Source organism: Thamnophis sirtalis, unplaced genomic scaffold (assembly GCF_051295495.1).
Source record: "Thamnophis sirtalis isolate CommonGarterSnake01/CBP01778 unplaced genomic scaffold, rThaSir2_p1.2 scaffold_6, whole genome shotgun sequence".
Classification (NCBI taxonomy): domain Eukaryota; kingdom Metazoa; phylum Chordata; class Lepidosauria; order Squamata; family Natricidae; genus Thamnophis; species Thamnophis sirtalis.
The window spans coordinates 23,859,972-23,874,785 of NW_028261386.1; the positions used below are offsets into that span (position 1 = coordinate 23,859,972).

Genomic DNA, 14,814 nt, shown 5'->3' on the forward strand with positions numbered 1-14,814 from the left:
TCCCTAAAGCCACTAAGACCTGGCTGTTCCGGCAGGCCTGGGGCTGTTGATCAATGTCCAGCCCCACTTAGACTGAATGGTTGTTGTGTAATTTTAACAATTGTATTTCTTTACTTTTAAATTTTTTAATGCTTTTTTATCTGTCTGTAAGCCGCCCAGAGTCCCAAGGGAGTGGGCAGCATACAAATTTTATTAAATTGAAATTGAAACTGAATCCTTCCCCTGCCATGTCCACCAAGCCACGCCCACCAAGCCACGCCCACAGAACCAGCAGTAAAATATTTTGAATCCTATCACTGGAGGCATCCCAGCATTGAATTAATATGCAATGTGTATTACATATGAAAAAGATGATCAATGACTTCATTGACTTGGATTGATTTCAGCAATTTATTACTGGTGAAAGAAACCTAGATTAAACAGCAAAACAAAACACACACCAGCAGCTCTGGCTATTTCCAGACAGCTCCGTACAGTATGCAATATTTGAAGTGCATTGTGTGGTTTCATCTGGAGTGCCATGTTTTGGTGATTAACCTATCTTTGAGCTTCCTTTTACCTGTTTGTTTGTTTGTTTAGACAAAAAAGACCTGGAAAAACATTCTGACAGAGGACTTTCTCAAGGACAGCAGCAAAGTCTATCATTGTTTCTCCTGTCCTTAACCCCCACTAAAAACCACCTTGAGTTACATATAAAACATATAAGCTGATAACCCATCGTTGCCTGGGTATTCATGTGTAGGAGGAAAATGTCTGGAGCAAACATAATTAGTAATGTCGGATTTTCCCTTTTACCAGAGGGAGCCCCCTTGTAGAGTATTGTGAAGCCGTTACCATGGCAACTTCACTGTGCTGCACAATAGAAGCCATTTTACAGCAGTACAGTAGAATCCCTTTTAAGGCACAACAGGCTGTGTATTAACAGAACACACACACCGAGGGGCTTTAGGGGTGTCTTACCCTCACAATATATATTTTCCAGAGAGTAAGTCATCTGTGTACCGAGTTTGATTGAAATTGATCAAAGCATTCCAGAGTTATGTTAAAGTGCGCGCGCACGCACGCACACACACACACACACACAGAAGGTGGGACAAAAATGTAATAATCACAATTGTATTGCTAGCAGATGCAAATGTGTTTCTCAGATCTATACACATACTTATAAAAAAGAAATTTACACATCAGCAGTCTGAGACAAGAAGCTACTGGCAACCTTCTAGAGAGAATTTGGATCCATTGCTCCATGGGAAGAATCCCTTTTACACATTATTTTCCCTTAACTGATCTCAAAAACTCCACAAGCCACATTTTTCGATGGTAGAAAGAAAGGAAGTATCCTAATAGGAAGAATCAGCTAGGAATATTTTGAACATATTATAAAAAGAAAAATGTAAGCACAAAAGGTACGAGGCACTTATACAGAAGTTTGGAACTGCTACTATGAGAGTGAATTGGGAGGGATGCTAGGAAAGAGAGACTGAGGGAGGTGGGTCAAATATTAGACATCCATTTTTAGGCAAGCACCTGCTTGTATTTAATTTAAGAGTTAAACTGAATAGAAAATTATTTTTCAAAGAATGCTTTAGTAATGACTTGTGCAATAAACCTACTTTGCAAAAACATTCTATTGGGGACTAGTTGTGTAGTTTCCCATGGCCATTGCAATATCTATGATGCTAATAGTTGATGGCTGCTGACTTCAAAATTAATATGTACGGAAGGGAAGGAAAGGGAAGAAAGCCAAGAATAAAACCCAAAGCCATGTAAGATACTAAGAAAAAAGGAGGACTTGGTGTACCAGATTGGGACCTTTATTATACTGCGACCACTCTAACATGGTTAAAAGAATGGATATTGTTGAGAAATAAAAGATTACTCAAATTGGAAGGTCATGACCTCCAAGTAGGATGGCATGCCTTCCTTTAGTATGAAAAAGGATCAGCACACAAATATTTCAATAGACACTACATCAGGCAGTCCCTGTTATTAATATGGAACAAAATTAAACATGACCACTATACCAAAACACCCATTTGGCTATGTATGATGGAAGCATACATACACCCAAATTTAATTAATATGGAAAATATAGTTACATATTGAGTTATTGAGCAGAACAGGGGGAGATCAAAACTAGATTAGAATTGGCATGACAAGGGGTACAAGTAGAATGGTGGTCCTACTTACAGATACAATCAAGGTTTGCACAGGATAGGAAGAAGGAAGGTATTGCCAAAGATTACACAATATTAGATAAACTTTTGATACAGACAGAAAACAGGCTGATCAAAGTGTTGTACAGATTTTTGTGGGAATATAAGCTAGAGCAGTGTTTTTCAACCTTTTTTGTGCAAAGGCACACTTTTTTCATGAAAAAAATCACGAGGCACACCACCATTAGAAAATGTTAAAAAATTTTAACTCTGTGCCTATATTGACTATATATAAAGTGTTTTTCCCACGGCACACCTTACACTATGTCACGGCACACTAGTGTGCCGCGGCACAGTGGTTGAAAAACACTGAGCTAGAGGAGGAACATGTCAAAGAAACTATGGTTGTCTGGGCAAAATTTTTTGGTTATAATGTAGAATTGGCTAAGTGGGAAAAACTTTGGATACTTAATCAGAAACTAACAATGGCTATGGCGTATAAAGAAAATCTTTATAAGATGTTCTACAGATGGCATCTCCCCCCAGCATAGCTCTCCAAAATGTTTAAAAATCTTGTCCCAAATTGTTGGAAGTGTAAAAAAACACCAGGCACTTTTTATCATATGTGGTGGACATGCAGTGAGGCAAAAAAATTTTGGAAAATGATTCAATCATGGTTAGAACAAATGATGGGAGACCAAATTTTGTTTAAACCAGAATTTTTTCTCCTAGGTATAATACCGGAGGGGTTTAAGAAAGATACACTTTATCTAATTATACATGTACTAACTGCGGCGCGCATAACTTATGAACAATATTGGGAAAAAGAAAATACACCATCAGAGCTAGATATAATCAGAAAAGTGTTGGCCTGTGCAGAAGCAGATAGGCTCACTCGTGAACTTAAAAATAAAGAAGAATCAGAATATTTTCAAGTCTGGAACAGATTTTATGATTGGTGTAAGACAAGGTGACAAGACTGGAACAAACTGTATATATTGTGATTGGACAGAAGGATAGACAATGTACTAAGTAGGCTAATGGTTAATGGTTGAGACTAGTTGTATATAATGTGAATGTATGGTCACTTTGACTTTGCGATACTGCATTGTTTTAAATGTAAAAATAATAAATATATATTCAAAAAAATTTAATATGTAGGAAAAATAAATAAATTAAAGAAGGATGCCAACATCTCATAATAGCAATAGCACTTTGAGTTATACATAGCTTTGCAGTGATTTACAGCCTTTTCTAAGCAATTTACAGAGTCAGCACATTCCCCCCCCCCCCCCCCCCGATAATCTGAGTCCTCCTTTTACCAAACTCGGAAGGATCGAACTCTTGGTGAGGTGAGCATCGTTAACCTGCAATACTGCATTCTAACCATTGTGCCACCATGGCTTTAGTAAGGTGGACATATTTAAAGAAGTCTGTATTCACAGTATAACATGAGATCTTGGGAGATTCAGGGTGTTTTTAATTTGCAATTTTAACTAAATTACACAATTAAAGTTTACGTATAAACACATTGATAAACACGTGTTGGGCAATTATGTAATAATGTGCACAATTTCAATTGTACGCTGCAGACTTGAGGGTCTCATTATCTGTCCCCCAAACTCATCTAATATTTTCAGCCACTTCAAAATAGTTTCCCTTGCACTAATGCAGAAAGCTTGCCACCCCCAGCCCCGTTTTTGGAATTGATTTTAGAGTTTCTTCTTCTAGGAATTTTGACTTCCCTCATTCCCGCAGAGCCCCATCTGCTCTTTTTCATCTCGCTGTGGATTGTGCTTTATAAAGAAATACAGAGATTACATCTCCATTGAAAGTTAAAATTCACCTCTACTGAAAATTCCCTACCTCAACACTCTCCTTCAGGTTATATTTTATAACAATGATCTATTTTGTGTTTAGTTTTTATCCTACCTTTATTATTCTTCTAAATAACTCAAGGTGGCAAACCTATCTAATTCTCCTTCCTCCTCCTATTTTCCCCACAACAGCAACCCTGTGAGGTGAGATGAGCTGAGAGAAAATGACTGGCCCAAAGTCACCCAGCTGGCTTTCATCCCTAACCAGGGACTAGAACTCAGAGTCTCCTGGTTTCTAGCCAGGTGCCTTAGCCACTAGACTAGTGTCGCATTGAGTCCGAAATGGAAATGTGTGCATGCAGGCTGGGGAGCACCAGAAACTAGAAGAGCAGTTCCCTGGTGCGCTTCCAGTTGCTGGGGCTCCTGTGCGCGCAAAGACCAGCTGGCCAGCACAGATGTGCACGCCGGAACCTGGAAGAGCAATGGGTGACAGCTGGCATGCCCGGAGAGATGGCTCTGCATGCCACTTCCGGCACATGTGCCATAGGTTTAACATCACGGCACTAGACTAATGATCAGTTACATGATGAAATATTGAGAAAAAGGGACCAGAAACATGTTGGTTATTACAAAAAGTGTTGAAACACTGATCAGTTGAGATGTGGATGCATATATTATTTTGATTCTCACAACAGCCATATTGAATTTGGTGTCACATACACAAGCTACCTTACAACTACTTTCACTGGCACTGTAAGGCTTCTTGTGCAGCATTTATTCCAATTAGTCCCGTCAGCTGGTCAATAATGATTAGGTGACAAGACACACATGTGCATGCCGGCAACAATGAATGGTGTGATATAAATGTGATGATATATTTTTTAAAAAAGCTATTGAGGGAACAATCATCCCTCTTTCTAAAATACTTTGTGAAACCTGTTTCCTTGCCTCTTCTGGAAACTTTGTTCCATCCAAAAGGCCCTGTCCTTCTCCAGGGCTCCTTCTTTTAAAGACGAGGCTCTGAGGTAAAATAAGTCAACTTTATTGCAGAACTAACAGTCAACAGTACAGAACACGAACGGGGAACAGAACCCGCCTGACAGCATATTTATACTTGACAACTGTCAGGCGGGTAGCCAATCGGTGGCAAGTATTTCTCCCATCGGCCGGCTGGCATGCCAGAGCCAATCAGAAGCCTTCGGGAGGACACAACACCTTCCTTTGCATAAATACCTCTGTAGCAGAGGTCATCTCAATTGGCTTCCCATTCAGACTAAAGGACTCTTCTTTAGGGAGGTTGTTTGGCCTGGCCAGCCCTTCGAGGTAAGAAAGGGAAGGAAAGAAGCAGCATGGATTCCAGAAATGCTTTTTATTGAGGGTGAAGGTTCATTCTCTGAGCTTGTGGGTTGGTTTTCAAGCGTTTCATTACTGGGCTAGGTAACATCTTTCAGCTGAAGATGTTACCTAGCCTGGTAATGAAACGTTTGGAAACCAATCCACAAGCTCGGAGAACGAACCTCCAACCTCATCCAGGGGTGAAATTCAGCAGGCTCTGACAGGTTCTGGAGAGCCAGTAGCAGAAATTTTGAGTAGTTTGGAGAACTGGCAAATACCACCTCTGGCTGGCCCCAGAACCAGGTGGAAATGGGGATTTTGCAGTATCCTTCCCCTGCCACACCCACCAAGCTATGCCCACAGAACTGGTAGTACACCACTTGCCCTCCTCCTACACCCAAGGTACAGATATTCACCACTATTGCAATGCTTTTTGTTGTCTCAGGGCAACATAATTGAATCTTGAAAGAATTCCTGCTGCATCTTATACCAAACAAACTCAAGATACAGAATTGAATTGCTTTCTCACCCTTTCCATTTTCTCAGGACTGAGTAGTCTTTTCTCCTACTACAGTTCTTCAGTGGTCCCTGTCTCCTTTCCCATCTCTACACTCTTTCACAAGACATATCTGTCTGTCTGTCTGTCTGTCTGTCTGTCTGTCTGTCTATCATCTATCTATTTATCTATCTATCTATTTATCTATCAACCATCTATCTATCTATCTATCTATCTATCTATCTATCTATCTATCTATCTATCTATCTATCTATATCTATTTATCCATCCATCCATCCATCCATCTACCTACCTACCTACCAGTGGTGGGTTGCAGGTGGTACGCCCCACTTGCCCAGAGCAACGGATCCTGCCCAGAGCACCGGGTACCGTTCCAGTACGGTGCTCCGGAGGACCCACCTGCCCGCCTGAGCTCCTTACCTGTGCTTTAAGCTTTTGGCACTTCCACGCACGTGCATGGTGCATATGGCACATATGGCGCATACGGCGCCTGTGCGACCCTCCACTAAGCAGCTGGAGCATCATGGAGGCTCCAGCGGAAGCATTGCAGGTAAGCATGATGCATGCACACGCCGCACACATGTGCATGGGTGATGCCGGGGCCGTTCCAACCGGTACACGTGCAGAATCCGGAACCCACCACTACTACCTACCTACCTACCTACCCATATATCTATCTATTTGTGAGAAATTATATTGCCACCTATTCGCACATTGCATAAGACTCATAAACAGTCTTAAGCAAGTACATTTTAATGGGTGTTCTCTTGATTTGATATACGAGTCATTGTTTGGAACTGTATGTTTTTCCCTCAGTGGTCTTAATGATTTGTATTTTACAGTTTGGGATTTTATGATTTATAGCTGCTGTTTCCTTCTGAGCAGTGTACATTTTTGGTGCAGAGAAATAGCCTGGAGCAGCTATACCAGAAAGACATCCAACTTCTACAATTTGGGGCCTTTAATCACCTCCCAACTTTCCCAACCCCTCCAGGTTTCATTTCTTTCAAGCAAAATTAAGTAAAAAGGTTTGCTCTTTTTTTTTTCTTTAAGTAAAAGAAGCACTAACTGGGAATTGTTCAGCTATAGAACAATCTACAGTCCAGGGCCAATCTTTATTTTTTATGAATGCCTGAGGCATTCCTAGGGAACAAAAATGGATGATTCTTGCAATCAAGTGCTGCTTTTTGAAGATACTCAAGGAAAAGACAATATTCTGAAGCTAGTGGGTATAAAAGGGAACACGCAGTAGGACTTTTGCCCCTTATATTCATTGATATCAGTTGTCCTTAGGATAGTATTTAAGCCTGACTTTGCATCTGCCTAGGCTTTTTTTCAATAATTGGGGGGAATAATTGCGTGTTTTCCCTGTTTCATTTGTTTTGATTTGAGTGTCTTGACTCAATGTCAGGGGCATCCAAACTTGATTAATTACATGACATCAAGTCATCGTCAACTCTTAATGACCAATAGATAGATTTTCTCCATTCCCAACTTGGCCCTTCAGCTCTTCCCACTGCATCCCCATTGCCACTGTAAACAAGCCCATCCACCTTGCCTCTGGGTGCCCTCTTCTCTTTCCTTTTACCATTCCCAGCATTGAAATCTTCTCCAGAAAGCTAGGACTTTGTATATTGTGTCAGAAGTAGGATCATTTGAGCCTGATCATTGGTGCCAGGTGGGGGAACACTGGGTTCATTTGATACATTGATTTGTTTTCTTGGCTCTCTAAAGTATTTCCAAAAAAAATCTTCAAAACCAAAGTTCGAAATAGCTGCGTGGTTGATGTCCTGCCACTTCATTACATGTGTAACAATGCTATAGCATAGTGTATAAAAATGGAACTGGACTTTATAACCACTGTTGAACAGAAGTTAAATATTTTTGGATTATGCTGGGTTAAGGATGGTTTGCCTTCAGACTTCCTGTCATTTTTATATGTGATGACCTACCCCAAGTCCTACATTTCAACCTGTTTTTCAAAGTCAGTTCTCAGTCTAAACAAAGTACAACTATATGCAGTCTATATGCAGTCAAATCCTTTTCAGAAAATCAGAATTTAATTCTCAGATCAGGAATCTTGTTTTATTCCTGTAATTTTTGGGAAAGGATCTTTGGCAAGTCCTATTTGGGACACATACAGCAATTGCCCCATCGTCGAGTTGGATTCACTTTAACGAATTACAAGAGAAAAGCTAGTATGCTGTTCTTTCAGCAGGTTGATCAAATTTCACTTGCCGGTGTTTCCAGTTGCAGAGAGTAAGCCATTTAATCTTTTGCAGGGGGAAAAATTCCAGATCCAATAAGTTGTGTAGCACTTTAAAATCAAAATAATTTGAATTCTTATTTCCAGGGCTTTGGAATTCTTATCCAGTGTTTTGGAATCTGAGCCAAAATATCATCATCATCACCATCACCACCATCATCATCATCATCATCATCATCATCATCATCATCATCATCATCATCATCATCATCATCAAAAAAATCACCATCTCTAATATCTGATATTTTCTTTTGCATAACAAATCTTTTGCAAATCTTTTCATTTTTTGATGCCAAAATAGAGGTATTGCTCAAAGCTTGCATCTTTCCTCCAAGATTTACTGTTGTTCTTTTACAAAAATTGCAACAAAAAGATCTCAATGGAATAATTATTGTCTATGTGTATACGTGTCTTTGCTCAAACATTTTCCCTGATTAATTTTCCTCTGTACATGAAATATAGGTCTATGGAAAGTAATGTTAGTGAAAAATCTCCTAAAGGGAAAATTAGTTAAAATGATCCTGACAATATTACTGCAGCTAGTTTCCAGTAATCTGCAAACTAGACTGTCAAATATATACATTCAACTGTGTCCAACAGATTAACCTCCATAATTTTTTTGTATTATTACTTGGAGCTGCAGGAATTGAAAAGGCTATTGTGGCAGTTAAGTACAACTTAACCCTGAAAGGTGTGTAAGTAAGAGCCATTGTCAAACCAGATTCTACTCCTGGTGATGTCTTGGACATACTTTTCTTGGCAACAATTCAGACATGGTTTAGTATTGTCTGCTTCCAGGATGTGTTTTTAAAGTTCTCAATCTAGTCTCCATTCTGGTATATTTTGGGTGGTCACCTGTCCAAGGACTAACCAGATCTGGCTTGGCTCAACTTTCTGAAATCAGTCAAGGTAGCTAAGTACTGCCATCTATCTAGGTAAATCATGTGAATTCTGTTAAGCTCCCCACAAAGATTGATTTAAGGGGACTTCAATAATAAATAAGAGAAAGAAAAGAACACATTTTGAGTCTTGGACCACTACTGTTTCTTGTTTCAACAATTTGTCTGGAATTGAAGCTGGGAAAGAAATAAGTGCCTAGTCTCAGTGGTGGATTAAGGCTCACTGGTGCTCTAAGCACTGACAAATCTTGGTGCCCCCTCCTCCTTTGTACATACTGTACAAATCTTCATTGGGGTTTCTTTCTTTATCAACTTTGTGGTGCCCGCTTGGGCCTGGTGCCCTAAGCACGTGCTTAGTCTGCTTAATGGTTAATGCACCACTGCCTAGTCTGACCAACTTGCAGAGGCCTAGGACACTTGAGGGAAACCCTAACCCCAATCCCTCCCTGCACATTTTTAATGCTAAACTAATATATTGTTTTTTATGTGTAACTATTTATGTCACTCTTCTATAAAACTGCAGCTTAATAATATTACATATGTGCATTCAGAAAATAAAAAAAAATCACATGCCCTCCAGAACACATCCTCTCCAGCAGCCAATGCTCGGACAAACAGGGATTTAACGCCAGACAAACGATCAAGCAGAAAATAATACTTCAATCAAGGAACTACCAAGGAGAAAACCACACGGCCACCAACACTGGCAAGGCAAGCGACTGTATAGAAACCAGAGCAAATCCCACACTCTCTTGAACTGATGATATAACCTAGTTGGGTGATGAAACATCTGCAAGCAAACAGCCAAACTCAGAGAGCACCAAGAATGCTACAAAAAATAAACATAAATAAAATCGTATAAGTTAGCATATGCACAAGATGTTTGGACCTGCCATTGTTATTGTATAGCATCAAAAATAGTTCCAGGGATATTTTCTGTAGAGGAGCATTTGGGATAGCTCTAGATCAGTGTTGGCGAACCTTTTTGGCACTGAGTGCCAAAATGAGACAGCGCACGTGGGGGGGAGCACCGGAAACCAGAAGAGCAGTTTCCCAGCATGCGTGCGCACGCCAGGAAGCTGAGCTTCCAGTTTCCAGTAAGTGCATGGACACCGGTCACCTAGTCTTCCTCTTTCTGGCAAGCATGTGCACCAGAACCGAGAAGAGTAATGGGTGATGGCTGGCATGCCTGGAGACATGGCTCTGCATACCATTTCCGGCATGCGTGTCATAGTTTCCGCATCTAGATGATAATAACTCTGGTGGTTCTTCGCCGGAGACACCACATGTCATGGTTCGACGGCTTTTGATTTCCTATTGCTGTTACCAACTTTTGTTGCCATTGGCAGAATCTCCCACGGTAGGTTGATTAGTCCCAAAACTTGGAAAATCCTGGCTAGTTTCTTATTTATTTAACCAGATGATATGATATCACATGGACAAGACACTTTTCCTTTATTCCCCAGCACAACTCCCCATATTAAACTGCCTATTCAGGATAGATTGCTGTAGGATTTTCTTGATCTAGCTCTCAACTTTCTGTGTATCACTTGCCCTGGCAAATGTGATCATAAAAAAGGGAGAACCTTTGAACATATCCAGAATGCCCTCCCTGATATTTGATAACAGAGAAGCAGAGAACAGCATTTCAAGACCCAAAAAAAGGGATTTCATGGCGCAAGATTATTTCTGTCATCTCTCAACCTCAGGGAGCAGCTACATTTTCTGAATGGTGCAATATGCCTCAAACCTTTGGATTTTTTCCAAGGATGAGGAGTGATCCATTTAATTTCATGGTAGTAAGTTAAGGCAACCATTTGTGGGAGAGCTTCAGATTGGGCTGCAGTAAAATCTGACAAGAGTAGCCTAAGTGGGGGAGGGTGGATTCCAAAATTCAAGATGCTTAAAAAAAAGGAACTGGGAATTTTTTTTATTTTGAATCAGCATCAATAATGTAAAAAGTTCTGTCTAAGTATTAGAACTGGAACTTTGCCCTGTCCTCATATGTAACACGTGTGCCACTGATTGTACAGTACAGATGTTGTTTGCAAGTTGGCTTGACCTTAGATGTAGGGGGCTATATACTGGTAAGTTGCAGCTGCTTTTGTCTTTTATTAAAGAAAAATGTCCTTGAAGCCTGTGCCCAGAATTGATAATGGGCATTTAAGAACCACTCATATATACACACAATGCATGCACCATGTTTTTGAAATAGGAGATATAAAAACATTCCCATCACACCAACCATCTATTTCAAAAATCCTTTTTAAAAAGTGTAATTTTTAGCAGTTAAGATTAAAATACGTGTAAAGAAATACTCCTTAAACCCATATGGTTGCATTAGCTTTCTTTTTTCCTCATCAATTGTTTTTGTTCTAATTCTTTTCTTTCTCCCAAGTGTTATTTCTGCTCAAAGCTGGAAGGGGGCGATAGGTTAGTCAATATAATGAATTAGGGCAGTAGATGTGTTGATTGGAACTGATGTGGGGTCTAAGGAGACAATTTAAGTAGGAGTGTTCCAGTCAAATACACTCAGGATCTAATCCAACGTGTCTAATTCAATTTATCAGAAAGCCACCAGGTTGTGTGTCTGGCATAATATTTCTATTCAAAGATGCATGCTTAGCTCTGTTTGGAAATTTTGCTAGGCTTTCCATATATTCTAATCTGCTGCTTGACCTGATCCAAGATAGTTTACAGATAAATATATTTATATTCTCAAACTCTTGGACACAAGGATAAGCTGGTGTAGAAGTTAGGCAACTATCAAGAAATGAGGGCTGGATGTCTTTAACTCTAGTGATCCAAAGATAGTTTAGGCATCTTCAGAAAATCAAGTTGATTTTTCTTTTTAGTTGAAGTCAATGCATTAATTTATCTTATGGCTGGTTCTGAATTTCAGAAAACAAACACCTGAAAATGCAAACCTTTTAGCTTTTAAGTCCAGAATGTTTCCCGTGTGGGAAGAACAATCTTATTTGATACCTCAAAAATAATACTTATGACATTCTTTGTTCATATGTCATCATTATATATTATATATTAAATGCACACTCTATGGAAGTAACATGCAATAGCTGTGATACTAATAGAACATATCAATTGAAAAAAAGTCAGCTCAGTTTTTATATCAACTACAAATCACAGACCATTTCTTCAGTAATCATTTATACTGTCCTTCAGTATAATTCAACCCTTATTCTGCCAATGTGAGAGGGGTACAGGCAGGTGTTATATTGTCTCAGTGATGATTAGGTGATGCTAGAATGTGCTATAAATGATTTATGGAAAACAAGCATACTATAACTTTAGTCCAGCCAATCATTCTAATTTCAGCTCTAACTCCACTTCCCTAGACAACATGAAGTTAAGATCAAAAGGTTTACATTTTGCAAATCAGCATTAGTGCGAGCACTAACTTTCTGCAGTGCTGTATAAAAACAATGTGGATTGTTATATGTAGCGAGCACTCAGTAGAGAACAGTGGCAACGTGTATCTTTCAAAGCTGTGTGCATACACTCAGAGCAGTACTTTGTATGCCAGGGGTTCCAGCAAAAGCTGAGAAAGCCCCCTGCTCAAAATGGGGAAGGGCTTCTGCAAATTCTGGTGTCAGGATCTGACAAAACGCTGCTTAGGAGGCGGCTTGCTTGTTACCCCTATCACAACCCACTTGCTATCTCCACCAGAAAGAGTAGCTCATTGTAAAAAACCTTGCCATGTCTGAAGCATTGCAGAAATGCAGGTGTGTGCCACATGTTAAACAAAGCAGATGGCATTTCAATGGCTTTGAAGTTCTTATTGGCACTTTTCTTCTTCCCGCCTGTCCTCATTCAAAAGCTCAACATTTTCTACTTGTGTAATGGCCAACACAACCGTTCCTTGAATAAGAAAAATAAACCACAGTCAACAGTAACATAGTAGCTCAGCCCCCAGATCTTAATTGCAGGGGGAAACTTTGGTTTGGAACCTCTGAGGGTCCTTCAAACATAATGGGGCTCCAAATTGAAGGAGCTGCATCACCAGAGCTCTTGCCGACTCAAGAACCTGCCAGTTAAACAACAACAGCCACAACTCCAAGAAGCTTTAGCCCAGGTAAAATGTTGGGGGCATGGGCTATTCTTTTCCAGAATGAAGCCCCCCAAGTGCTAGGGGAGTGAGAGTATCCTTCCCCAGAGTCATGCCCTTGTCCTGCAGAGTTGAGGCTCCTCTGCAGAGAACTTTCCCTTCCCTGGGACATGCAGACCTGCACACAAGCCAGGCGCCTATCTTGCAGCATCGCACCGAGTGCCTCTGCTGCAGGCTACACAACTGAGGGCATGTACCTCTAAACGCCACCTTGGCTATCCTGTCCGCTTTGCCTCTCAGGTTGGTGACCCTCTTCAAGCGCACGATCAAGGCCATGGTGGGCTGGTGACGGGGAGTGCCCTCCGCTGTTGTTGCTACAACCTGACAAGGAGAGGCAATGGGCACAACGTTTGGAGCAGAGGTGGGGAATCCAGCCGGGCTGCCTTCAGAGCTGTGTCACCCTCCTCTTCTCTTTGCCTGCTAAGCCTCGGTGCAGCTCTTCAGCTGGAGAGCGACCTCCTCTCATCCCGGTCCAGATCAGGAGCTGGTAAACCGGAGCTGCTGTGCCAATTGGGCTGCCTGGGGAGCAGCAAAGTGACTGCTGGCTCTCAATTATTCAGGAGCTGTCGCTGGAAAGTCCCGCTCGGCGCTCTCTACACCCTGCCCCGGGCTGGTGCCTTGTTCCAGGCAGGGCTCTCCCCATCCTTCCACCGAGGAGAAAGAGGACGCTAAACCTGGGATCGCTTCACGACGCCTCTCCTGCCCAAAGCAACGTGACTTTTGCCTGGTGGGGGGGCAGGAGAACGGAGGAGCATCCCTTCACCAGGCTGGCTCCGGGGCTGAAGCTACGGCTGGCGTGCCTTAACTGCTTCACTGCTGAGTCGTGTGCCCTCCCCCCCCCTCACAGGAGTGCGTGATCCTGGGTGGGACTGAAGGTAGATCGGTTGGGGAGAGGGTCTCAGCTTCCGTCCTCAGGCTGCCCCCCACCCCCCAGTCGATTTCTACATCGGAAGGGCAGGCGAGCAGTCCAAGCTCCTAAACCGAACCTCTTTCGCTATCGATCAGTCCACACGTTAAAATACTCAAACCGCGAAGATTCCCTTTGCACGCCCTGTGTGTGGAGAGCAAAGAGCTAGGTTAGTGGGGTTTTTTTTAATCGTGGGGGTCTTAGGACGACCGCCGTTCTGCTTTTGCGTTTGGGGTCCAACCCAGGACCTCCGGGGAAATTCACGAAGAGGGAGAAGAACTGCCCCCCCCTTACCTGTTCTCAGCATGCAAACTCAGAGAAAGACCAGAGAAAGTGTCCCTTAATTATCTCGATTAAATCTCGAAATCTAGAATAGAATAGAATAGAATAGAATAGAATAGAATAGAATACTGTATTGCCCACGTGTGATTGGACACACAAGGAATTTGTCTTTGGTGCATGTGCTCTCAGTGTACATAAAAAGACATAAAACCATTTAAATGTCGAGAGTTTCCCAAATAGCACATTACTACGTGGAAGAAAAGAATGGAAGAAACAAGGTGTAAGTTTGTCCATTCGTATCTCCTTCTATTTTACAACTGAGAGGCACTTGAGAGTGATGCCTAGTTTAAAGTAATAGCAATAGCAGTAGACTTATATACCGCTTCATAGGCCTTTCAGGCCTCTCTAAGCGGTTTACAGAGAGTCAGCATATTGCCCCCAACAATCTGGGTCCTCATTTTACCCACCTCAGAAGGATGGAAGGCTGAGTCAACCCTGAGCCGGTGAGA

At 41.4% G+C, this 14,814-nt stretch overlaps 1 protein-coding gene across 5 annotated transcripts in view; it reads right to left on the reverse strand.

The window, feature by feature from the left end:
* Nucleotides 1-13,785, reverse strand: part of OTOF (otoferlin) — a 182,055-nt gene extending 168,270 nt beyond the window's left edge. For 2 of the 5 annotated variants that reach the window (XM_087717423.1, XM_087717420.1), the window contains exon 1: nt 13,314-13,782. In XM_087717423.1, coding sequence (XP_087573549.1) covers nt 13,314-13,392 — 79 coding nt within the window. In that variant the 5' untranslated portion in view covers nt 13,393-13,782. Of the gene's footprint in view, nt 1-13,313 lie in introns of all 5 variants that reach the window. The other 3 variants (XM_087717421.1, XM_087717419.1, XM_087717422.1) reach the window with 2 other exon arrangements.
* Nucleotides 13,786-14,814: the final 1,029 nt, after the last annotated feature.